The sequence below is a fragment of the Berghia stephanieae genome, chromosome 5 (genome assembly GCF_034508935.2).
Source record: "Berghia stephanieae isolate SIO BIC M18660-M18661 chromosome 5, UCSD_Bste_1.3, whole genome shotgun sequence".
Taxonomy (NCBI): domain Eukaryota; kingdom Metazoa; phylum Mollusca; class Gastropoda; order Nudibranchia; family Aeolidiidae; genus Berghia; species Berghia stephanieae.
In genome coordinates, this window is record NC_088364.1 from 13,254,929 (window position 1) to 13,282,529 (window position 27,601).

Consider the following 27,601-nt stretch of genomic DNA (forward strand, 5'->3'; position numbering starts at 1 on the left):
CAAATCGAAGACCTTGCGTAAATTAGGTGAACATTTTTTTTTCAATTTTGACCCCCCATTTTTTGAACTCTCTCCCATCACAGGTGAGGTGCTCGGAACCGTTGAAAACTTTCAAATATCGCTTAAAGTTTTATCTTTTTACGTCAAAAGTTGCAATACTATTTTGTTGTTAAATTGAATTCAAATCACTTTTCCATCAACACTTGTCTTACCGTAATATGTTTTGTTTTATATCACTGTAAAGCGATTGGAGCCTGTAACAACGGAGAAAAACGCTATATAAATGCCATTATATATATATATATATATATATATATATATGAGAGAGAGAGAGAGAGAGAGGAGAGAGAGAGAGAGAGAGAGAGAGAGAGAGGGGGGGGGGAGAGGCAGTAGAGGAAGGATAGATGGAGATATAGAGATATAGATAGAGATAAAAAGAGGTAGGTAGATAGATAGATAGATAGATAGAGAGAGAGAGAGAGAGAGAGAGAGAGAGAGAGAGAGAGAGAGAGAGAGAGAGAGAGAGAGAGAGAGAGAGAGAGAGAGAGAGAGGGAGAGAGAGAGAAATAAAGAGATAGAGATTAGATAGAGAGAAGGAAAAGGGTAGAATAGACAAGTATCTGTTGGACTTCATGCCATTGTATCAATATATTTCTTTATTCATGTAATTATTACTAGGACTCTCGAACGAACAGTTCAGTGCGTCAAGGATATTTATAAAAATAATCGTTGTGATCCTGAAATGACAGAACTGTTAAACAACATGATTAAGGACTTAAAAGTGGCATTCGTTGAATGTGAAGGTAGGTCTGTTTTTTTAAAAAATATCTATTTATGAATTTATTCATTTATCTAATTATATATTTTTATTTATCTTTATCTATTTTTTTTTGTTTGCTTTGATTTATTATTGCTTTTAACATTTTAATTTGTTCATTGGAAATTCCACGTTAATCAATGATTTTTATTAACAATTAACTAACAATAAAGCTTTAAGTTGAATGGAATTTAATCTACATGTCCGTCTGATGAATGAATTTTTTTAAACAGGTATTAATCCCTTAAAAATCAATAGATTACTATGGCCGCCCTCGACAATTCAAAAGATTATTTAATGAAGACTGAAAAATATCTTTTGGTTTCGACTTTTTGGTAGCAAATTCTAATTGTGTCTCACTTCAATGATATTTATGATCTGTCTAGACAGCACTTTGTACTCGAATCGCTATTCAACGTGGAACAAGACGATACTTAATGTCTCCTCGTCCTGGTACAGAAGACTGAAAACTAATCCCAACGTTCTAAGAAGACGACGACATTTCCGTATGTACGAGAGACTGAATCTATGCATGTGGATTTACACCTGGTATATGCAGTCCCTTTACAAGCTAAGACATTTAGATGTCTGTTGATGCTGTTGGGAAAATAAAAAAAAAAGGGTGATCATGCCAGGCCGGACATCGGGCCTGGATTACTGCAATCATATGTCCCATTTCTTGGGCATTGTTACCAGCGATCCTGAAATATGTACATGGACTAAGTGCAACAAGCAAATCAACGTTCCTGCTTCTACCCTCCGGGGGCGCAATACTCACAGTAGGATAGCATAGTGGCAAGGCGGATGTCCTAAAGGTTTCAGATATTCCCCACGTCGGGTAGACTGAAAGCGGTGGGTATAAATTTCAAAGCGTTAATTGTCAGATGCCTCTTGTGAAAGCAGGATTTAAGAGTTATCACATTCTTTCTGGGTGCGCTCTCAAGACGAACCCGTTCGTCGATGTCGTGAGCTAAGACGCAGTCGCCTGCGTATCCAAGGCTCAGTTAGGAAATGTCATCTCGTTAAATTAGAAACTAGGGAGCATTCACTGGTTGAAGATAGAGGTAAGAAAAAATGTATATGAAACACGTCCCTAATAAGCACTGAAAGACGTTGTACCCATTCCCGACGTTGCTCTTGGAGTCTTCTAAGGCAACGTAGAACTGATTTTACCCTAGTGTAAATGAGAGCAACTTTAGGTCTCTCTGCATCTTATGATCTTCGCAAGTTTCAGAATTTGTACATGGTAACAGAAGTGTTGTAAAAGCCACCAGTTCTAAAAAAAAACGGCACCTGGCTGAGAGGTTTTTGTTATCGTCTTAAGTCGGAAGATTACTTGAATGAACCTTTTTCACTAGGATCGTACACTATTGGCCTTGGTTACGGTCTATCCAGGAACGTACTTGTCTAAAGCCTTTGTTACCCTCTCAGTTGAATCAAGAACATATTCAGAGAAGAGAATCAGGCAATTATAAATGACAAATAAATTGAGAAAGAGATAGAAGAGGTTTATAAAAACTACAAATTCCTAAAACTGACGATCCAGATTAAAGATTAAACAGTGATTAAAACGATTAACTCTATACATTTTAAAATATAATATACTCAAATGAATTTGTAAAAATCATACCCTTGTTTATATTTCTATTTTATTCCTAACATTTAAACAGCAGATTATACAATCTTCCCCACAACCATTTGTACAGAAGACGACCGCCTAAAGTGTTGGAACCTGATTAATGGACCATATTCATATTGCACGTAAGCCTTTGCCACCACTACCACCACCACCACCACTACTACTACTACTACTACTACTACTACTACTACTACTACTACTACTACTACTACTACTACTACAAACTACTACTACTACTACTACTACTACTACTACTACTATACTACTACTACTACTACTACTACTACTACTACTACTACTACTACTACCACAAACACTACTTCAACTACCAACATCACCACAACAGTCAGCAATAGCGAAGCTCATCAGGTTAATCATCGTCATCTTTATCATCATGATGATCGTGATGATGATGATGATGATAATGATGATGATGATGATGATCATCATCATCATCATCGTCATGTAGTTACAACTTGATGACCCATCATTTACATCTATCAGTACCGGGACACATTATTAATAGAGTTCTTTGCAACTTCGATTTGCAGATGACATTGACTTGATGACAACAATTAACATAATTACAGTCAATGACATATCGTCTAAGAGAAACAGCTTGTGCACAGGGGATGGAGATCAAATCCGAAAAGTTGCAAATTCTCAGACTAGAATTAATTTTAAGAGTGAAAACCTAAATTTAGTTACTTCATTCAAATACGTGGGTGTGTTGTTCACCAAAGGATTGAAATGGCAACAGCAGCCATGGCAAGACTTAACACTTGGGTGAAAAAGGAAATGATGATGATGAACAAGAAACAAACGGAATGGAAACGTGTAAGAAAACTCAGAAACTTAATTAATGAGAATGAAAACATCAAACATTAAAAATACTAGCTCAAACTGCATGCAGAGAACTGCACAAAGTTTGAAACAGGGTGAACAGCATTAATTTTTTAAAAAAATACGCTTCAACAAAGCGCTAGTTCTGCCAATCCTGATTTAAAATTGTGGTACGTGGAGTTTTATAAAAAAGACTTTGGACACCCTGGGCTCCATTGGAAGCAATTGAGACGAGTTATTGAGTTACGTTGGCCAGACAAAACCAGTAATGAGGATGTATATGACAGATGCAGAGTACAACCAGTCAGTACGCGAATAAAGCAGCAACGATGGAAACTGTTCGGATCACGTATTCCGACGAGATGGACATATTCCAGCACAAACCTCGATGGATGTCTACATCAAACAAGGAGCTAAATACAGAGGACGTACACCATCTTCACTTCCGACAACATTGACTCAAGATCTCAAAATATATGAAATCTATTTAGAAAAATCAACTGGAGAACTGATTTCAACATTGAAGGAAACATTCATTTGCCTCAGCACATTGACACACATGATGACCTTCAAAATCTAAGAGCACATAATGCACTGGACAGAGACTTATGGAGCAAATCTATAACTGAATAGTAAAAATAGATTGAGACGCTCGATGTAACCTACACATTATTCACGGCAAGCGTCCATATAGACAGGGTAGACATTCATTAAAAGAACATGAAAGACATTTTGAAGTGTGTGAATTATAAGAAGATTTCTTCTCTCTACTACAGTAACTTAGACATTTTGAAGTGTATGAATGAATGAATGAATGACAAGAAGACACCGTGTCTTTTTTCTATTACAGGAACGTCAAAGACGTTTTAAAGTGAATGAATGAATTAATGAGTGATAAGAAAATACCTTGTCTTTTTTCTATTACAGGAACGTCAAAGACGATTTAAAGTGAGTGAATGAATGAATGAACGACAAGAAGACACCGTGTCATTTTTCTATTGCAAGAGCCTCAAAGACGCGTTGAAGTGTACAGATGAATGAATAATAATAAGATGCTGTGTCTTCCTTCTATTACATAAACCTCAAAGACGTTTTGAAGTCTGTGAATGAATGAATAATAAAAAGATACCGTGTTTTCTTTCTATTACAGGAAACTCAAAAACGTTTCGGTGTGTCTACAGGATCTGAAGGTGATGTGTATATCAAACGAGGAAAGATTGGATCGCTCTATAGAGAATATTGATAGAATCTTGCTCTCATGCAAGGAAAATTCCAACAACACAGGTCTGTCTTTTGTTTAAATTCTCAGTTACAAGTGATTTTCTACGACTTAACTATTTTGTGATTCACATTATGGACACATTGCCTCAAAATTTTGATTGTTTAGGATGAACCAGCAATTTTGGTATTTTTTGTTTATGAATTCAAATTTTTTGCAGCAAAGTACCCGGATTACAAAAAACAACAATTTTTAAGCGTTTGTCAGTTTGATCTATTAAATCAAGTTATATTCTTTCACTTGTATAAGCTAATTTTTAATATGCTTAATGAATATCAAAATGAAAACAAAGAATTATTTTTTCAGAACTAAGAAATGAAGACAATTAATCGGGCACATTGTAAGAGATGATACAGGCAATGCTTGTTTAATTGATTTTAAGGTTTTTACAGCTCTTGCGACACATTCAGGTCATTTCACGCATAAAAGAAGAAAATTGTAAAAAAAAATTGATTTAATTAAAGCACGCAATAAAAGTAAGACAAACGGGAATTGTTTTAAAAGGAAATATGTAATTCAGGCATATCCTAGTTGTATCATTGATTTATTAAGGTTTTTACGGCCTTGCAAACATTTGAACATATCAACGCCTGTAAAAAGAAGAAAATGGTAGAAGTAAAACAATCAGTTTACAATTAAAAGACTGCAGGATAAGTAAGACATAGGGGAAATGGTTCAGATAGAGAACAGATGTAGATTCAAAGAGCACACTATCAGAGTTCTTAATTTGAGATCACATATAAGTCTACCCAGACACAAGCCCAAAATCCCACTAAATGGAAAACACTCAAATGTTTACAAATAATATGTTAAAAGAATAAATACATAATATACATAACAGAGAGATGATTACAATGAATAAAAGTATGTCTCCAAATAACAATACATTCGACTGTTTCCTACAGCCAAGGACTCCGCCAGTTCGGACAAACTAGTAATCTCATTCAAGACAAAGACAGAAAGAAATTGAAAAACTATAATACAGGGGATAGAATGCACATCTGGAAACTCCGCCTAGGGTAGGACAAACTAAGTACTATTGAGACAGAAGAATGAAAACAGAACAGGGATAGAACACATTAACCCGCTACTATTGCAAACTACATTATAAGTTTGAGATCACACAAAAGTCACATCCAGACACAAGCACAGGATCCGGAACACATTCAAACGCTTACATAATACACTCAAAACAACAAATATTACAATACATATAAACATGGCGATTTACACCGAAAAACAACATCTCCCTAAACTATAAGTATACATTTAACCGTTTCCCTGCCAGCCAAGGACTCGGTCCAGGGAAAGGAAAAAATCAAATAATTTAATTCCAAGACAAAGACAGAAAGCAAGTTGGAAAACTGATACAGGGGATAGTGGATATTGTAAGTGACCTCCTTGCACACTATGAAAGGTCAAGACCCCCACCCAGAGGCAATGATTGAGTAATATCAATGGTATTTGGAAATAGAGAGAAAAAAGGTGGTTAAAAATTTAAGATTTTCTCAGACATATAATCGTGATAACGAGTTTTAAAAGCACCATTGAATATAACGTTCCGTTCATTTCTCCATCCTTATTTAGAATTTTGTTTTTTGGGTCGTTACGATGTACTATGTATGATGTACTACTTTCTGCGGATATGTGGTATTGTGGTATGATACTCGATTTCAGACTGGAAGGTCCTGGGTTCGAGCTTCGCTCGGCGCATATACAAGCCCTTGGAAAAGACTCTTTACTCACATTTTCTCACCGTCCTCTTGGTGTAAAACGTTAACACTGTTGTCTCTGTCGGAAAAATTTGTAATATCGCTTAACAGTATTAACAGTTGTCATGTCCCGTTCTACATGTAAAATGTTGCTTTTGGCCAGGGACACCTTGTAAAGCACTTTGAGCTCGTTTAGTGGATATTGAGCTATAAAAAAACTCGTTTTTTCAAATACTTTAAGGTAGAGTGAACATTTCCCTGATGTTAATCGTTTTGAACGGCTGGGGGATAAAAGGTGATTGGACATAATGCATTATGGAATGGAAAAGATCTGTACAGTACTAGATTACCTATTGGTTTGAATAGATATTATTCTGTTCCAGCTAGGGACTAAAGCAGGAATATTGTTGTTGTTATTGTTGTTGTTGTTATTATTATTATTATTATTATTATTATTATTATTATTATTATTATTATTATTATTATTATTATTGTTATTATTACTATTATTATTATCATTATTATTTTTATTATTATTATTATTATTATTATTATTATTATTATTATTATTATATTATTATTATTATTATTATTATTATTATTATTATTATTATTATTATCATTATTATTTGTTGTTGTTATTATTATTATTATTATTATTGTTTTATTATTATTATTATTATTATTATTATTATTATTATTATTATTATTATTATTATTATAATCACTATTACTATTATTATTATTATTATTATTATTATTATTATTATTATTATTATTATTATTATTATTATTATTATTATTATTATTATTACTATTATTGTTATACCTGATTCTGACAAATTTCATCATTGACAAACCCCTTCCTCAACCCAACCCCGAAGAAAAAACCCAGACGATTACTTTCTGTAGATTATTTTTTAAGGGTTTTACGACGCTTGCAACACATTTAGGTCATATCAGCGCCAGTAAAAAGAAATAAAATGGTATAGTAAAAAGTTCTTGAGTTACAATTAAAGCACCCAAGAAAAGGTAAGACAAAGGGGAATTGGTTCAAATAGGAAGCAGATGTACTCCTAGATTCCGAGAGCACATTATCAGTGCACTTAGTTTGAGATCACCTAAATGTCTCATCCAGACACCAGCACAAGTGCCCACTAAGCGCAATACACTCAAATGGTTACATTATACATTAAAAATAACATATATAACAATAAATAATAGAGAGATGATTTACAAGGAAAAAATATCATCCGTAGATTAATTCAAAAGGTTTCATCTTTTCATCAGATATCAAAATCTTATAAGACAATTCTTTTGAAGCCGCAGGTTGGTTCTTTCGACTATTTGGATAGAACTAAATTCGTCGAAGAAAATGTTTCATTCCATAAAATATCTGTTTTGGTAGGATAAAGCTTGTTTGTTTTTGTTTTTAAGGGTTTTACGGTGCTTGCAACACATTAACGTCATATCAGTAAGTAAAAGGGACGAAAATGGGATAGTAAAAAGTTCTAGAATTACAATTAAAGCACCCCATTATAGAGAGGACAAAGGGGAATTGGTTCAAACAGAAAACAGATATAGATTCCAAGAGCACTCCATCACAGTACTTAGTTTGAGATCTCCTAAAAGTCTCATCCAGAAACAAGCACCTGTCCCCAAGAAGACGAATACATTCAAATGTTTACAAATCATATATTACGCAAACAAAACACATTGCATTGCATAACAGAGAGATGATTTACAAGGAAAAAAACATCCTCTCCCAAAACAAACTATCATTTGACTGTTTCTCTCTCAGCCATGGTATCCGGCCAGGGCCAGGACAAAACCAAGTAATCTCATTCTAAGACCAAGACAGAAAGCAAATTGGAAAACAGATATAGTGCGATAGAAGACACAGTAAATGCCTCCCTGCCCACTATGGGAGGCCAGGAATCCCATTCTAAATGTCATTTGCCTTGGACCCAGCAGAATAAAGCGGATATGGCCAGATGTTACGAACAGATTAGTAAAGGATCAGTTAGTTTCACCAACAAAACTTAGGCTTGCTTATAATATTTTCATTATTCCAGATTCCATGTGTGGACAAGACAAGATTTCGGAGTGTTTGGAACCAATTAAAAAATCAGAACTCACGACCAGAGAAGTAGATTGCTCGTAAGTCTTACACTCTCTTAACTACATCATCATCATCATCATCATCACCATAATTGTCATATTCATAATTTTCATTTGCATTATCAGTATTATCATTATCATCAATATCATCATTATCATTATTAATATCGTTAATATTATCATTATCATTGTATTTATTATTATCATATTTTTGTGACAATTATCGTTATCAATATTATAATACTCTTCAACAGTCGTAACGTCACTTCCTTCCTAATGGCGCATGCTAACTTAGTAACACTGGCTCTAAACTATCGGAACAATGGCAGACGCCCGTATGAAATATTTCTCCGGCGAACATAAAGGGTATCCAGAGGAAAAAAACACATACATTTGATCATGTTTTGACTTTTACACATTCTGATCACAAGGCATATGAAAAGTTCTACCAGCATGAAAAATAAAAAGTAATGATTTTCTTTGTTAAGAACCAATATGGCCGCCGTTGCCGGGCGGAGTGACATCAGACTATTGAATCGTATTGTCATTATCATTATCGTAATAATTATCAATATCAGTATCATTAACATCATTATTACCATTATAATGTTAAATGTAATAAGCCTTGCTGGATACCACGTTCCAAATTGCTCTGTATTGTCCATTCATTTTAGTGCTTATTCACTTTTCAAATTTGAATTTTTATACCAATCTAATCGTGACGTATTAGTCTTCTGGGTGATATATTTATTCCTGAAGTTTATCAGATTTAGTGTATCAATCATTTTAAAATGTGGTTGGGGAACAACGTGGTTCCGAACAGCAAATGTAAACCATACGCCATCGAGCGCAAAAATAATGGCAAATCTAAAAAATATAAAACTATATTGTTATATATAAATATATATATATATATATATATATATATATATATATATATATATATATATATATATATACAGGCAAATAAGTACACGTCGGTCTCGATCTATGTTCACAATACGACAGTATAATAATTAAAACAAATCGTTGCCAGTCCTTAATGCATATGGGAGGTTCAGTGATCGTAATCACAACAGAATTCATTGTGTATAATAATGTTGTTAACGTAAACCATCCAAAAGTTCACTCAATACAGAACCTTCGTTTTTTAGATACCGTAAAGAAGAAAGATCCCAAAGTATGGTACTGCAACCAATGAAAAAAAATCAGTTTGATGTCACTAACAAATCTAGTGTTTGAGCCAAATATCATGAATATTAATTAGGAGGTTGTAAAGATATCCACGTCAACGCATGCGCACTGAGTTGTGGAACAGACTTTAGTAAATTTAAAACCACACATGTTGTTTCTATTACAGGATTGTTCAATACGCCAAGGATTGTTTGGAAGACATGGAAAAGATCTGCCCAATGATACCACAGAACAGAACAGGAATACGACAGTTTGAAGAGAGTTGCAAAGAAAATGAAATCTTTTGGACAACTCCCCTTAACAATCCGTTATTTAAATCTACGGTAGCAGGATGTATAGGTAACTTCTTACGATTAAGAGTAGTAAAAAATAGCAAGGATGGGTGATTTTTTTTAGAGACAACCATAATCTAGTTAGACTAGAAAATAAGAGTCATCGTTATAAAACCAGAAGATCAGTTGCACTTAGTACGTGTATAGAGTCCTTCGAAAGACTGGCTTTATAATTGTAATCAGATTGGAACTATCATTATTTTTACATCACACTTTTGGTATATTGTCGTTACGAGGCATGAATTGATATATTTCAAAATTTTGAATTTTTGACACCTTAAGACAAACACAGCAATATTCAATGAATTCATAATGGAAAATTAATATTGTGAAAGTAAGCATAAGAAATGACAAAAAACAAACAAATAAAAGCAATAGAGACCATATCATTTTTTGGTGTTTGAAACAAAAGCATCAACACAGCACGATATACCCTAAGTATTTGATATAAGGGAATCTGATTTAATAATAGTGTTGATGATGATGATGATATTCAAGATGTTAATACTACTACTACTTATAATAATAATAATAATAATAATAATAATAATAATAATAATAATAATAATAATAAATAATAATAATAATAATAATAATAATAATATATAATAATAATAATAATAATAATATAATAATTAATAATAATAATAATAATAATAATAATAGTAATAATACATAATAGTAATAATAATATATTAATAATAATAATATAAAATATATATAATAAAATAATAAATAATAAAATAATAATAATAATAATAATAGAAATGATAATAATATAATAAGATGATAATAATAATAAATAATAATATATAATAAATAATAATAATAATAATAATAATAATTATTATTATTATTATTTATTATTATTATTATTATATATGTTTTGTTTGTTTTTAAGGGTTTTACGGCGCTGGCAACACATTAAGGTCATATAAGCGCCAGTAAAAAGGAAGAAATGGGATAGTAAAAAGTTCTAGAATAACAATTAATGCACCCAAGAAAAGGTAAGACAAAGGGAAACTGGTTCAAATGAGAAACAGATGTAGATTCTAAGAGCACACTATCAAATTACTTAGAGATCACCTATAATAATAATAATAATAATAATAATAATAATAATAATAATAAATAATAATAATAATAATAATAATAATAATAATAATAATAATAATAATAATAATAATAATAATAATAATAATGATGATGATGATTAATAATAATAATAATAATAATATAATATAATAATAATAATAATAATAATAATAATAATATATATAATAATAATAATAATAATAATAATGATGATAATAATATATAATAATAATAATAATAATAATAATAATAATGATAATAATATACTTTATTCATTCCAAAGGAAATTTTTGTACAGACGAATAAAATGCCGACAATGATACATACATAAACATAATATACGTAAATATAATGTGGTAAAGTAAAATTTGGTAATAGGTATATATAGTATAATAATATTGTAGGCTGTAAGAATAATTACATAGTGTAAATTAAGGGGCATACAGATTATAAAAGTGTAAAGATATAAATATCTAGAAAAGGTATATTGATGTCAACATATAATAGAAAAAAAAAGATCAGTAAAAAGCTAAGAATTAGTGACAGTGTAATACTATTGTAAATTGACTGAGAAAAATTACATAGTATAAATTACATGGCACGTAATGTAGAATAAAAAGGTCAATAGAAAAGTTGCAGTAAGCGATTTTATAAATTGATGTTTAAAAAATTGTGGGTATGGAGTAATTTTGAAGAAAAGGTTTCAAAGTTAAAACAGACATAGACCAAAATTTATAAATTATTTTCCTTATTAAAAATTCCGCAACTGTAAGGTAAAAATGATCGGAGGTGTCTTTCACTTTTTGTTCGTATAGACAACAATCAGTCACTTCTGTTCGACTTAGTGATCTGAAGATTTAAAGGGTGAGTTGGATTATCTAAAATATAACTAATTTTTCTTAAGCAGTGTTCTGAATATAAATCATTAAAAGACATGGATCCTGTAGTAAATTTATTAGCTCTTTTAATAATCCTGTCAAATTTAGCTTTTGCTGAGCTAAAAGGCTCATCCAGACACAGGCACAGGTCTCCACTTAGAGGAATTCACTAAATATTTACAAATCATATGTAATATGTAAATAAAACAAAATACAGTGCACAGCAGAGAGATGATTTACAATGAAAACATATCATCTTCTAAAACTAGATAACTACATATTTGACTGTTTCCCTCCCAGCTAGGCTACGGTATCCGCCCAGTGCCAAGAAAAAAAAAAACAAGTAATTTCATCCCAAGACAAAAACAGAAAGCATGTTGGAAAGAAGATAAAGGGGGAAAGAAGACAAATACAGTAGATGCCTCCCTGCCCACTAGGGGAGAATCTTGGGACTTCGTCAAATTTCAAGATTATGGGAGTTAACTTGATAATGACTACACAGGCAATGTGAGAAACGCGTCTAAAGGTTACTGCGTAAACTGGATGATCATTTTGCTTGCGAGGGAAAATAAATATCTGAGTTTTATTATCGTTGCTCTTATTTACCTCACTCGCCATTGCTTGACTTGGTTGCAGTCAGAGAAACGGTAATGTCTCGCCCTCAAATTTATTTAAGTTTCATATTGATATTAATTATGTTTATTCTAAGCATGCTAAATCTCTTTCTAATTCTAATTTGCAGGTGTGCATTATGAATGTATGACGACTCTTGTCACCACCGTGTTGCTGATCTTACGTCACTTCCTGTGATCAACTTTCTGGAGTTTGATATCGTGGACAGGATTTTCAGTTTTGGAAATCGTTCAAAAATAACTTGACTTATAGCGAATTGTAGAAGTGTCCTGTGGCAATAGGCAATCTAGTCAAGTTGAAGACTTGAAGTAAAACTTGAAACGTTCAAAATCTCAATTCTCAGTTACCATTTTTTATAATCACCTTGTGTTTTCTTGACTTCTCAAACGAACACACTCTCATTGAACTTAAAGCAATTTAACAACACTGCCATTTTAAACCAAAACAAATTAAAAAAAAAACAAAAAAAAAAACACCAACAGTGTTGTGTTCACTGTGAGAAAAGATTTGGTTTTCAGGTCAGGGGAGCGTCTCTACCACCACAAATAGCAATTTTGACGCGGAAATGTTATTTGCAGTACTATATTGCAAGTAGACAGTCCCTAATTTTAATACTGTTACCAGTTTGGGGGTGGTATTTAGGAAGAGATTTAGAACTGATACGGATATAAAGAAATGATTACTCGTTTTCAACAAGAGGAAGTTAGTGACTTTCGACTTCGTTGAGACTGACTGACTTATCACCTCTCTCTCTCTCTCTCTCTCTCTCTCTCTCTCTCTCTCTCTCTCTCTTTTCCCACTCCATCCCACAAGATAATAATATCTATTTGTTTCAAGATAAGAAAGTTGTTTACAAAATGCTTCAATTTGAAATAAATCAGTTGTTTTAACTAACACACCCTGATGCTTGGCTATAACAAACGTTTTCAATTGTCCTGATAATTCTTATCTTTTAGACTGAGATTGCCTATTGAATTGAAGGAAGATGATGACAATATTCGACTGTTTTGCAGTACTTTGAGGAAAAACCCCTGCACCAACGGATTTTAAAGTTTTGGCTCGAAAAATCGTCCTTCAAATATCAACCGACTTAAATGACCCTCAACTTGTCTAAAAACAATAATGATACTACCACCACCACCACTACTACTACTACTACCACCACCACCACCACCACCATTACTACTACTACTACTACTACTACTACTACTACTACTACTACTACTACTACTGTATCTGTATCTGTATGGCGCTGAGGAAACCAATGGTCTGGTTGTATTTCAGCGGCGTCCTCATTGGGCGCGGGCCCATGTCAGTCAGGCCTTGAAATCGTTTAGGTGTGGTACCATGATGACCAGTTCTCCAGTCCATTCCACTCCGAGATAGTTCTAATGAAGAAAGAATTTCTGTAGTTTTGTGTTCTTGTGTGTGGGATTTTGAAGCAGTTCGAATTGTTTGTGGCGCATCTCTCAATGTGGTTTTCGGTTATATGGTTGGCAAAAGTGAGTGCTCGGATTTTTCCTTTGTTTGGTCGTGGCGTGAAAAAGGAGTCTGCCTTTATTGATGGTATTTGATCTGTTATAATCTTGAACATGAAAAACAGACGGGTTTCTTTTCTTCTTTGTTGGAGGCTGATGAGGTTTCTTTCTTCTAACATTTTTGTCATGCATCCTGGGGTTCTGCTCTTATAGTTCCCAGTAATGAACCGGGCGCCTTGTCTCTGGACTCTCTCAAGTTTTTGAATATCCTCTTTCAGGTAGGGGTCCCAAGCAATTGCTCCGTATTCCAATTGTGATCTCACAAGTGCGAGGTAGGCGTTTTGTTTGAATGACGTTGGGGCGTGGCTAAGATTTCGGCGGAGAAACGCGAGGGTGCAGCTTGCCTTTTGAGTTATTTTGTTAATGTGTTTCCCCCCATTTCAAGTCCTTTGAGAAGGTGATGCCAAGGTATGGGTTATCGTCGACTTGTTTCAGGACGGTGTTGTTTAACTTGTAGGCCTCATTGTACTTTTTTAGCTGTGCTGAGGATGTAGCATTTGTATGCGTTAAGTTTCATTCCCCAATCATTAGCCCACTGTTCGAGACTATTCAAGTCCTCTTGTAGCAATTTTTGATCATTTGCAGATTCTATTGGTTGGTATATTAGTAGTCATCGGCGAATAACCTAATCTGAAATTTTACTCGTAGAGGTAGGTCACTGATGAAACAAAGAAATAGTATGGGTCCTAGCACCGTTCCCTGTGGTACTCCTGATATGACTGGACATTCATCCGATGACTAGGACTACTTTCATGGTACGTTTTGTGAGGAAATTACAAAGCCATGTGTGTAGAGAGTCACGAATTCCGTAATTTTCTAGTTTTTGCAGGAGTTTTTGGTGGGGCACAGTATCAAATGCTTTGGAAAAGTCGAGGATGCCGATGTCTGCCTGAGTGTTGTCATTCTGGAATCCCAACAGGTCGTTTACAGTTATTAGGAGTTGGCTTTCACATGAGTATCCTTTGCGAAACCCATGGTTCAGGTCAGTTAGGATGTCATTGTTCTCAAAGTGGTTCATCATATGCTCTAATAGTTTGGATATTACAGACGTCAGTGAGATTGGACGGCAGTTCTCTGCGTTATTTTTGTTGCCTACACCAATGGAATCGTTTTTCTTGCTTTTTATGTAGTTCCAAAATGGCTTGGTATTGTTTGTTTCAAGTCCTTTTTCTATAACATTGTTAATGTGCGTCCATTCTGCTTATTTCACGCCAACTTAAACGCTGCAACGATTTGTATGTGTCCCATGTTCCGCTCAGTTTAGCCCGCTTGAATGCTTTTGCTTTGCGTCTTAGTAGTGCTCGTATTTTCCTGTTCATCCACGACGGCGTTCTTGTAATTTTATGTACTTTTTGGGGAATTGACTCCTTGATTGCACTGAATAGGCAGGAGTGAAAATGGCTTCACCTTTCATTTACATCCATACCGCTTTTGTGCTGTTGTGTGATCTCTTATGACAGTCCTTCGATTCGTTTTCGTAGTGCGGCCCAGTTGGCCTTTTTGAAAAGGTATCGTGTTATGGGAGGTTGGTTCATATAATTGGGATTTAGTGTAGTTTCAGTAACAACGCAGGCATGATCTGATATTCCTGGTTGTGATGTTGTTGAATGGATCAGTGATGGATTGGAAACGAAAACAAGATCTAAAATCTTGTCACCGCGTGTGCATTCTTCGTGAATTTGTGTGAGGTGCGCTCCTGCTGTAATGTCGCGGAGGCTTTGTTGTATTGCACGTTGTGGACAGACAGATAACGTTGTTAAACCGTCCCAGTTTATATCAGGACAGTTAAAGTCTCCTGTTAGAATAATTTGGTTTGGAGTTTTTTCAGAGTTTATTATTTCAAGCGATTTTTGCAGTTCTACGATGTCAGTTTCGTTTCGATGGGGCATGTAGAACGATCCAACAAGGATGTTTTTATGGCCTTGGATTTTAACGCTTACCCAAATTATCTCACAGTCAGTTTTGAACTTTGTTTGCTCACAGCCTGTGAGCTTTCTATCAACGAGTATGAATACTCCACCTCCCGGTCGCCTGGTCTCATCGTCTTCATTTTCACTTCCTTCATCTTTTGCTTCTTCTCGAGGTAGTTTTCTGTCATTTCGGAATACCTCGTATTCTTTGGGGAAAATTTCACATGACTTGATATTGTCAATTAGACACGACTCTTGTCCACAGACAATGTCTGGTTCATGTTTATCAATGAGTGCACAGAATTCAGCTCTTTTGTGTACAATGCTGCGACAGTTTACTGTTAGAATTTTTAGATTGTTATCCGTAGAATTTAAATTATTGCATTTTAATTTGACTGAGTTGTTTTTGATGTTTTCTTTGGGTTCTATTTTTTTTTGTTTCCTTCCACCTTTATTTCCTCTTTTTGTTATTTTTCTGTATGCCTTGAATAATTTAATAGATCTCAAAAGGTTCACTATTTCTAAATTCGGTGTATTAATAAGTGTGTGTCGTATTGTACATAGGTGTTGGGGTGAATAGTTATAACAATAACTAGGTGTTGTCATTCTCGGTGTTCATCGTCGACCGTTGTACTAAAAGGTTCACTATTTCTAAATTCGGTGTATTAATAATTGTGTGTCGTATTGTACATAGGTGTTGGGGTGAATAGTTATAACAATAATTAGGTGTTGTCATTCTCGGTGTTCATCGTCGACCGTTGTAATAAGATTAAAATAGCTCACTGTTTTTTTCCCTTAAAATCGTAAAACGTAACAAAATTGGTCTTAATAGATGATAAAATCCTTGCAAAAATTTATAAAACTTTAAAATATTGCTAAATTAATTGTTTAAAATCCACGAATTTTCGCCAAAAGCAGCACAAAATCATACGAAATCCTCTGAATATGAAAGGAAATCCGTCCTGTATAGAAATAATACTTTAAAAAGCCGTAAAATGAAGTAATTTTAAGAGCTCTGTGAAAAGCAGCCTTCTAGCGCTGAACACATTACACACTACTACTACCACTACTACTACTATTACTACTACTACTACTACTACTACTACTACTACTACTACTACTACTACTACTACTACTAATAATAATAATAATAATAATAATAATAATAATAATAATAATAAAAATAATAATAATTGTAGGTGACATTCTAAATGTCATTTGCCTTGGACAATTAATTATGTGAGGCTGACGGTGTAAACCAGACTATGCGTACACTTGTCGGTGACATGTAAATGTTATCTGCATAAGACTATAGTGTGAGGCTGACGGTGTAAACCAGACCATGCGTACAGTTGTCGGTGACATGTACATGTTATCTGCATTAGACTATAGTGTGAGGCTGATGGTGTAAACCAGACTATGCGTACAGTTATCGATGACATGTAAATGTTTTCTGCATTAAACTATACTGAGTTTGCACAAACGGGGGAGATTAGAGACTGGACGACGATTGGGATTGTTTCGACCTTTAACTCTGTCCACTTGTCATTATGACATGTGAAATGCTATTTTCGTCTACATCTACGCCAGAATAGAAGGAGAGGATGGGGCCTGCCATGATATAACACTTTAACCCTAATTGCATCATAAAAGTTCTGTCCACTGACAGGTGGGGGGGGGGGGGTATCGCGTTCCAGAACTTATGTCCTTATATGAGATCCTAAGATTTTTTGACAAATCAGCGATATCTCGGTTGTCAACATGTGTCAGCTCAGCCCTTGATTTATGTACATGCATCACAGGCGGTAAATGTTGTGTAACTTCAAAGATCACGGTTGACCAAAAGCGATGAATGGAAGCCCTACTGTGGCGTTGAGGACGAGGTCTTGCATGTATAGTTAAGTCACTATCTCAACACTCATGAATTCCTTAGTAAGGTCGGACTCACAATAAAAAAACAAAACCTGTGTTTTAAACGCTTGAATCAAAGGAGGTACATCAGCGCGTTCGTCTCATTGAGAAATAAAAAATGATATATAAATCAAGAACATCGACCAGAAAATAATGAAATTATCATAGAATTATAAAATTTGAGATATCTATTTTCAAAATCAAATCTATTACAAAAAGGTATTTCTCGACCGATTTTTTTTGAGACAAAGACACTTTTCCTCCATTTTTCAAGCTGATTCCAACAATGATGTTTTCACATTTATCGCAATTAGATTATTTGTCATTATTGTTTTTAACTGCCCAATTGACTGCTCAGGAAATGAATACGTAGCTATGATTACTTTCAGACAAATAAAATGTTTTTTCATCCCCAAAAAGGCATATTTATTGTTTTTAATGTTATTTAGATAATATTATTATTACATCGAGATAAACTAATTAAACGTAATTTTTTACATCTAACAATTTTCTTGTTACGCCCTTGTTTTGTGGCGGAGCATTGTACAGTTACTTCTTTGTCAGCATACAACTGATAGATAGTTTATTATACTGAACCATAAAGGCTTTGCACAAAATTTTAAATGGCTATAACTTTCGAATCCATCGAGATATTTGGATCAAGTAAAACGATTCACAAACGTAAGCCTCTGATCTGTTGATTGCTATAGACATCTTGAAGATTAATAAATATAAAGTCGAGATGAATGTTGAAGTACGGTACTGACACAAAAATCAGACCTTCAAACACCAGTGGTTTGGCCATAATTTTTTTTCTTGAAGAAAAAAAGAAAAAATCTGAAAGTGCCAAATAGTGTCTGCAAATTTGTGACAAAATGACAACCATTATGGTAAGAAGACATGTCTTGATTAGCGTCCTTTCCAACCCAATTTTGTTGACATTAGGTGAGGTTAAGAACACTCACTTGAACATTCCGAGACGCACAAAGGCTTGACCATCATTGTCATCATCATCATCGTCGTCGTCGTCGTTATCATCATCATCATCATCCTCATCATCCTCATCATCCTCATCATCATCGTCGTTGTCGTCGTCATCATCACCATCATTGCCATCATCATCATCATCATCATCATCATCATCATCATCATCACCATCATCATTATTATCATCATCATCGTCATCATCATCATCATTTTGCGCTTATTAGCCAAGAGCATTCTTTCTATAGATAATATGCGCTTGGTTAAGAAGTTCACAACATTGCCATCCGGAAATATAACGGACCAACACACAAAACTATGTGTAATCTTGAACGTTTATAGTCTGGTTAATACAGTTTAGTGAGAATTACTCATACATGCGGATGGCAAAAAGCAATAACAAAGACCTGAGTGACGTCATCTTCATACTATCTATACAGATTCAGTTGGTGAATTGCGGAGATAACATAAACAGAAACGTGAGTAGTATTACATTGGAGATATGAACGGGTTTCCTAGTAAAAGATAACATTTAAAAAATCAGACTTACATTTCTGGCGTGTTCACGGCCAAACAGAATGGCTAAAATTAATCCAGTTTAGAAATACACACTTGAAGTGGGCAAAACCCCGAAACGTTCAAAAATGATAATATATATATATATATATATATATATATATATATATATATATATATATATATATATATATATATATATATAAATGTAACAGTAAAGAGTGTAGAACAGTAAATTGAGTACGCAGACTAAAATCTTTTCTGCCAACATATGGAAATGAAAAATGAAATGAGAAATAAGTTTACAAATTACAATATCCCAGACGGCACGAAAAACATGAATTCATTCACCTTTGAGATTAACACAACCGTGGAAAGAATTATGAAGAACAATAACAATAAAAATAATGAGCAACGTAAATGTCTAAGAGTAACACATACAGACAAATAACAAACAATTCTTGGTTCCCCTGTGACCTCTTGTTGCTATGGCGGTCAACCTATTGACATTGATGCCTTTTTAACTATTATCTTATAGATAGTATGCGCTTGGCTAAGAAGCTCATAACATTGCCATCCGGAAGTATGACGGACCAACACACAAAACTGTGTGTATCCATGAACATTTATAGTCGGGTTAATACAGTTCAGTGAGCATTACTCATAAACGCGGATGGCAAAAAACAATAACAAAGACCTGAGTGACGTCATCTTCGAACTATCTATAGTATGAGCCTTCATATCTTCAATCAACATGCAGTGCATACACCTTAGAAAAGAACTTCAGATATCGTATAGTTAATTAAAACAAGTTGAATAAATATTTAAGTTGTTTTATTTTTGACTTGAAAATTTAAAAGTATATTTTGGCCCTGGAAGCGAGTGATGATCGTGAACCGAAGACACCTCAAGTGCTTGTCTGTCACCAGGAGTAAACAGCCCCCAAATCCTGAGCATCACTCACAATTTTGACACAGATGATCTAAAAAAAAATGCATCGTGTCGTCAGGTTTTGTGATGCAATTCCTTTATCGGTGTGCCAAAATAATGTGAGAAATACTCACTAACTGGGCTTGACCTATCATGTGTGTTTGACATGTACTAAGTTTATCTCAGGCCTTTTTATACAGGAAATAAATAGTCACGGGGATGAAACGGGTTAAGTGGCAGGAAATATTCTGATTGGTTAATGCGAACGTCGAACCATCAATAGGCTTCAACAGTTGTGAGGTGACTTCCCACGTAATGACGCATGGTAACTTAGTCACTGTTTCTCAACTATCGAAACAATGGCTGACGCCCTTATTAAATACTTCTCCGACGAGCATAAAAGTGTATCCAGAGGAGAAAAACATTATAAATGTGATCATGCTTTGACTTTTATACATTCTAATCACAGGACATGTGAAAACGTTCTAGCCAGCATGAAGAATAAAAAGTACCGATTTTCTTTGTTTAGAACCACGCTGTTCGTTGCTGGGCGGAAGTGACATCAACTATTGAATCCCATTCTTGTCTGACAAGAACAACCTATAGATGTTATTGGTTTAGATAAAACACTCACAACATCCACGACCAAATGAAACATTTTAACACACAAAAGTTTAACGTTATAAAAAATACCAAATTGACTTCACTCGAATCTGTGTTGTTGTTTTTAGCCAACTATTTTTGAGTCGTTCTCACTAAAGTTTAGTTATTCGACCATAAACATCAAGGTTACACATAGTTTTGTATGAAGGTACGCTATATACGACTGACGGATGTTGTGAGTATTTTTACTAAACGCGTAGAATCAATAAATGTTCACGGTTTCACACATTTTTGTGTGTTGGCACGTTATATAAAGCTGGTGGGTGTTATGAGTATTATACCTAAACACATAACTTCAATAGTCCAAGTGACGTTGATGCTATGTGTTCAGTTAAAAAAACACACAACATCCTCCAGCCGGATAAAACGTACCACAACAAAACAGTGTTACCTTGAATATTTATTGATGCTATGCGCTTACTTAAATTACTCACAACATCCGGGAACTTTAGTGAGAATTTCTCATAAAAATGTCTGGCAAAAAGCAATAACAAAGAACTGAGTGACGTCCATTTCGTACTACTAGTAATAATAATAATAATAATAATAATAATAATAATAATAATAATAATAATAATAATAATAATTAAAAATAATAATAATAATAATAATAATAATAATAATAATATAATAATAATAATTAATAATAATAATAATAATATCATATCCCAAAACTATATATACATTTGATAAAACTCATCACACATGCACACATTATGCACGCGCACACACATATACATAAACACAAAAGACACAAGCACACACACACACACGCGCGCGCGCGCGCGCGCACAGACACGATTCGGCTATGTGGCCTAGTGATATTACATTCTCCTTCGGATCAGTAGGTCCTGGGTCCGAGACCCGCTCTGAGTGGTGCATAAGTGAGTCCTTGGAAAAGGCTCTTAACTCACATTCCCGCCCGCCATTGTTCCGATAGTTTAGATCCAGTGTTGCTAAGTTACCATGCATCATTATGAAAGAAGTGACGTTGCGACTATTGAATCCTATTGACGTTCAAAGAAATGACAGTGATAAAACATGATTGACTGTTACGTTGCATTGAATTTTGACGTTAATTTCATTCCTTTCAAAGATTATTTGTTTCAGTCCAACCTTGGCATCGATCGAATGTCATAATCAGCCAATACTAAAATGATTATTACTACTTTTATGCTGACAATGGTGTATCTGCTCATTACTCTCTGGCGAGACAAGGGCGTTCGTTATATGGCAATCGTTGAATGTAATTATCTACGTTTAATGAGCCATCTCGATGCAATATTATTATTTGAACCGCACACCCAATAAAACACATAACAAATCAACTCTTTTTTAATGGGAAAAAAGCTTTTTATTTGTCTACAAAATATTACGATAGCTGCTTAACAAATACAAATTGTTAGAGGCTATTGAAGTGACCATACTTTACTTTCTGCACACATTATTTGTCAGTATGTCGTACCTAAATTGGTTCTACAAGACCTAGTTTAGCAATAAATGATGTACTTTGATCCACATTGGGCTTTACGATTCGAAGAAAACGCAAACGTAGGTATATAAAAATTTTAAAAATTGAGAGCTCAAAGTCATCAACCCAGTTTGTCACAGGCCCAGTCAGGCCAAATTTGTCACAGACCCTGTTTGTCACGGGCTCCATAAAAGCCCCAAAAGGCCATATATGATTAGTTAGACTGTAAAAGTGATGTACACTATGATGTGCAATAACTTAAGTTTTATGCTGTCCTATACTATAAGAAATGAAGATTCCTGTCTATTTGTTTTGTTCTTGAATATTTCTGTATGCCTACCTTAATTTGGGTCCTTAATTAACTCTTCTCACAACTTTCAGTTGAAACGATATATACAATCTGTTAAAAGAAGCATACTTGTGTCTTGGAAGAAGAGTCATGAAGATGTTTTGTTGTTTCATTTAAATATTTGAGTATTGATGACAGGAACAATTACAGCACTTTAACACTGTAGTTGTAACTTAAGTGTTGATATGAACAAGTGTGGATGAAATTTGCGAAACAAAGCAAGAAAGAAACATACCAAAAAAAAAATATTTCCAAAAAATCATCAGTCTACCTCGACTGAGGTAGACGTAGACTGAGGTAGAATGGTTTTTGGGGATGGATTTTATTTTCTTTGTGTTTTTTTTTTCTTTCTTGCTTTGCCTGGCACCTTTTATTCACACTTTTCAGATTTTTATCTTACATTGGTGCCTGCTTCGTAGTTTCTTAACTTAAGTGGGGATTTTTTACTCTCCACCTTCAAATCGATGGTTTAGAGATATGTCCTCTAAAATGTCAATTCAGCTGCTGATTATTAAAATGTCCTCCTTTTTTTATTCAAATAAAAAAAAATAATCTGTAAAATTTCAATAATGAATTTTCTTTCATTAAAATCAAATGAAAAATAAAATTCAATTCGTACAATAAATTAATCATCCATTTATACTTTTTGAGAGTGTCAGTGATAACTTCCGTCATACAGGGGTATAGTTGAGGCGGGATGGGACTGCGACAAATTATTGTGTCTGTGACAAACTGGGCCTCTAACAAACTAGGTCTGTGACAAACTTGGCCTGTGACAAACTGGGTCTCTCACAAACTGGGCCTGTGACAAACTGAGGCTGTGACAAAAATACATAAATTGACAAAATCGCATGTTCTATTTTTGCACTGTGAATAGACGTAAACGGTACGTAAAACTAGCTAAGTCAAAAACAAAAAATACACGTAAATACACTTATTGAAGTCACGTTACATAGTTGAAATATAAAACAAACGGTGCCAGGATTTTTAAAGAGTTTTATCAATGATCGCTTGAGGTACAACTATATTCACTATATTTAAGTAAAGATTGAAACAATAAATTACATACGAGTAACTGTATGATTATATGCATATGGAACAATACTGAGATGACAAAATACTGGTTCCAATCTCGTTGAAAGTGTGAAACCAGTCCTCCGGAAGATACATATATCCTGCAACTGATCTTTTGGTTTAAGAGTGATCGCTTCTTATTTTCTAGTCTAAATAAAAGCTGGTTCTAAATACAGATCATCCATCCTCGCTCTTTCACGCTCATAATCATAATAATGTGGCTATACATCCTGCTACTAAAATAACCATGCTACCTGTTGGTTCAGTATAAGTCCGGAGGATTGTTTACACAGTTCTAAGGAGATTTGCTTTCCATTCAAAGTTGGTAAAGAAAGGATACATTGTGTATATTGCTTTATGAAATGTGTAAGCAGATAGCAAATTAGTAAGAAAATCTGGAGTAGGAACTTAGAGCAAATATTAATGACAAAAGAAGGACATGTTGATTATACGATACTTACACTCTTGCTTGTTGGAAATCCGGACGTGTCCCCAACCGCTGCACGAGCTTGGTCGAATTCCAAAACGCAAGAGTGTAAGAATTCATTTATTCTACCCCTCAATCGATTCTTATTTCGTCATCTTTAGATAACAGCCATGTTCAAAAACATTTAAATAATACTTTTTACACAATAACCTGAATTTTAGTGTAATTTACACGTGTTAAAATGATGTCACAAATTATTATTGTAAACATGATATCATTACGCGTTACGATTTAGGGAAGAGGGATGGTATAATTACTTGTATTCCACCCCTCCCATTGGAAAATTCTATCACTTCTGTGAAAATACTCGTATGTAATCGTTTAATAATGCTTTGAACGCGTTGAACAAAAAAATGTGATCATCGATTGCAGAATATTTGTTACTCATTTTATTGGTTTAAAATAAGGTATTAAAGACAGCTGATCGGCAATGAAAACTTTTTGGAGCGCATGAATAAAAATCCAACGTTTTTCGGGGGTTTTTTTGGTTGAAATTGTCATTCAAGCAGATGGAGAAAAGTACAAATTATGGCGAATCGAAGTTCTACTACCAAATGAATGTCCCGAAGTATCCAATAATCTAACTTGGTGGGGTGGAGTACACTTATTCTTTCATTTCTTTGTATTTATCAATCTCTTTTTTTTTCATCGTGCAATAACATACTCGCAAGCTCGTAGTGTAATTTCGCATGATAAAAATAACTGTTTAACGAATACAAAGAAGAAGAAAAAAGAATAGCATATTATCCGGTACATTTTTACAAATACACATCAAATATAAGCAATGCAATAAACCTGTGAGTCATAAAAATTCCGTTTCAAGTTTATTATCATACGATACTAATGAAATTTATATATATATAATGTATAAATATGAAGTTATCCTAATGTAATATATTTTAAAACGTATGGGCCAGAGTCGGGCGGTGTTTTTTTTTTTTTAAAGGGAATTTAATTACATTAATTTTTTGGAGTGGCAAAATAGGGAGCAGGCACTGGTGTAAAACAAAGATCAGAAAAAAAACGGTATCTGAAATTGTGCCAAATAAAGCAAGACAGAAAAACAAAAGAAAAAAGCCATCCCATAATATCAGTCTTCCTTGACTGGGGATCGAACGTCAAACCTCTTGATTTCCTTATATTTTTCATTCTTGCTTATTCAGCACTGTTTCAAGCACACTTTTCAAGATCTTTACTGCTCTTTAATTTGTCACTTTGATATTTTCAAAAATAAAACTGGAGATACTCGTATGCCTTTATACTTTATCCTCGTTCTCTCGTGATTAATGTTAGTATTGCGTGATGCAAAAATGGGATCACAGTGTAAAAGTCGTACCCAACTATTAGGTAACCCCTGTGGTGTAATGGTAGTACGTCTGACCGATAATAGGAGGTCTGAGGTTCGATCCCCAGTTGGAAAAGACTGAATTTTTGGTATATCTTTTATTTTTCTTTCTTCTTTTGTCTGGCACTGTTTCATTCAAACTTCTTCAAGTGTTTTGTTTTTATAGTATGGCTGAATAGGTCTTTAGAGAGCAGAACAAAGCAGGAATGCAATGGAGCTAACCGAGGATGGTATCCCAAAGTCGGGTGCTTTGAAAAGATATCATCGCAGCCATCTATCCCAAACAGAGTAATCACATTTATAATATATAAATAAAGCCAAAGCAAGGGCCCTAAGTCACTAGCTTGAGAGCTAGTGACATAGGGCCCTTGCTTACGCTTTATTCATTAAAGATTTCCCTGAAGCAAGTGAATCTTCGTATAAATTCTTTACAGGTGATTGTTTTATTTTTTTTGTCTTTGTTTTTTTTTCTTTTTACGCAGAAATGTTTTGCATGTTATAATATTCCGCTGTATTTTACAATCCTTTGTAACCTATCGAACACCAGAATCTAGAGGTGCCTAAATGAGTCAATAAAATGTATAGTAAAATAAAGGGAGTAAAATGACTCTATAACAGATGTACACATTGTTTTGTATCTGTTATGAGAGTTATTTTTACGCCCTTTATTTTACTATACAACTTATTGAACGCTTCTCTTTGCTTACATTCCAATATCTTAATACTTAAAGGAGGGCCGAATATTTCTATGTTGTTGATCTGGTTTTTGTTATGTATTTATGTTCATTATTTTTGTTGCTGGCTAAAGAAGGGTTTTGATAACAAAACGCTCCATTTTTGGAATTTTGTTTCTTTTTTCAAGACTTCTATGTTTATTTTTGTTTATTACTTTATACAGATGACACAAAGATGCATGAATCATCTCGAAATTGTATTATATTGTAACTAGATATATTTGACATACTTCAATAATCCGAAATGCAGTAATTGAAATTTAATATAAACAAGTAAAATGTTTTTTACAAGTTAAAAGTATATGTTTACAAAAGGAAATGATCTCTATTATAAGAATTGCATTGATGTTTCTAGAACAATACAAACAGTGGACTCTGATTACAGTAAGTATCTTGACATTATTTTCTATTCTTTTAAGAATATTTTTGTTATATAAATTTCACTGACTTTCGAATGATCAAAATAATGTTACTTATCCTCATCTAGACAAAGGCAAGTTATAAATTTGTTCAGAAAAAAAATCTAAAATTTAATCCCGATTGGTTTGTAACTATAAAGGGCCACAAATAAGCAGATATATCAGCAACAAAAGTCTGTGGAATAGCAAAATGGACGTATGTCAGGATAGGTTATATATATATATATACAATGACATATATTTTACGATTACAGTAGTCTCAAGGTTATATATAAAACATTCTAGCAAAAAGATGATAGTGGTTAAAAGCAAAAGATATAAACACGTATCAATTTCAATTTCAATCAACTTCCTTCTCTTCCCCCCCCCCCCCTCCTCCTCCCCCACCCCACCCTGTCCTTATTTCTGAATTGAAAGATCCAGTTCATTATTTCCAACTTCAGCAATTGTGTCACAGGAAGTGACGTAACATCGGCACCATGATGGTAACTAGGGTCATTAGATAGTTCCAATGCACATCTGCAAATGTAAAATGAGATTAAGCATTGCTATATTTAACATGTGTTAAGAAAACGGTCAAAATCTCAAATTAAAAGCACATGTATTTTTTCCATTCAATAAAGAAACGTATAAGTACATTTCAACGGTTTACAATTTGCTCATAGTTGTCAAAACGAAATTTCAATAAGCTGTTTGAGAATTTATAAACTGGAGAGATGGAAATATC

General features: G+C 33.8%; 2 protein-coding genes across 2 annotated transcripts in view; one reads left to right on the top strand and one right to left on the bottom strand.

The window, feature by feature from the left end:
• Window positions 1-682: 682 nt before the first annotated feature.
• On the top strand, window positions 683-17,677 carry LOC144972425 (uncharacterized). Its single transcript, XM_078913592.1, has 6 exons — window positions 683-803; window positions 2,488-2,578; window positions 4,450-4,583; window positions 8,366-8,450; window positions 9,772-9,944; window positions 12,653-17,677. Exons 1-6 carry the CDS (start codon window positions 743-745, stop codon window positions 12,718-12,720), a joined length of 612 nt encoding a protein of 203 aa, XP_078769718.1. The 5' UTR covers window positions 683-742; the 3' UTR covers window positions 12,721-17,677.
• A 9,591-nt stretch (window positions 17,678-27,268) lies between these two features.
• LOC144973859 (uncharacterized) overlaps window positions 27,269-27,601 on the bottom strand; it is a 92,011-nt gene continuing 91,678 nt past the window's right edge. Inside the window, exon 12 of the mRNA XM_078916749.1 lies at window positions 27,269-27,393. Within this exon, the coding sequence (XP_078772875.1) occupies window positions 27,326-27,393 (68 nt within the window). The 3' untranslated portion in view covers window positions 27,269-27,325. The remainder of the gene's footprint in view (window positions 27,394-27,601) is intronic.

Excerpts from the sequence above, each read along its gene's own strand:
- LOC144972425 (XM_078913592.1), top strand. The coding sequence starts at position 743 with ATGACAGAACTGTTAAACAACATGATTAAGGACTTAAAAGTGGCATTC. Across the intron at positions 4,584-8,365 it reads GGAAAATTCCAACAACACAG|ATTCCATGTGTGGACAAGAC; the intron begins GTCTGTCTTTTG and ends TCATTATTCCAG. Across the intron at positions 9,945-12,652 it reads TACGGTAGCAGGATGTATAG|GTGTGCATTATGAATGTATG; the intron begins GTAACTTCTTAC and ends TCTAATTTGCAG.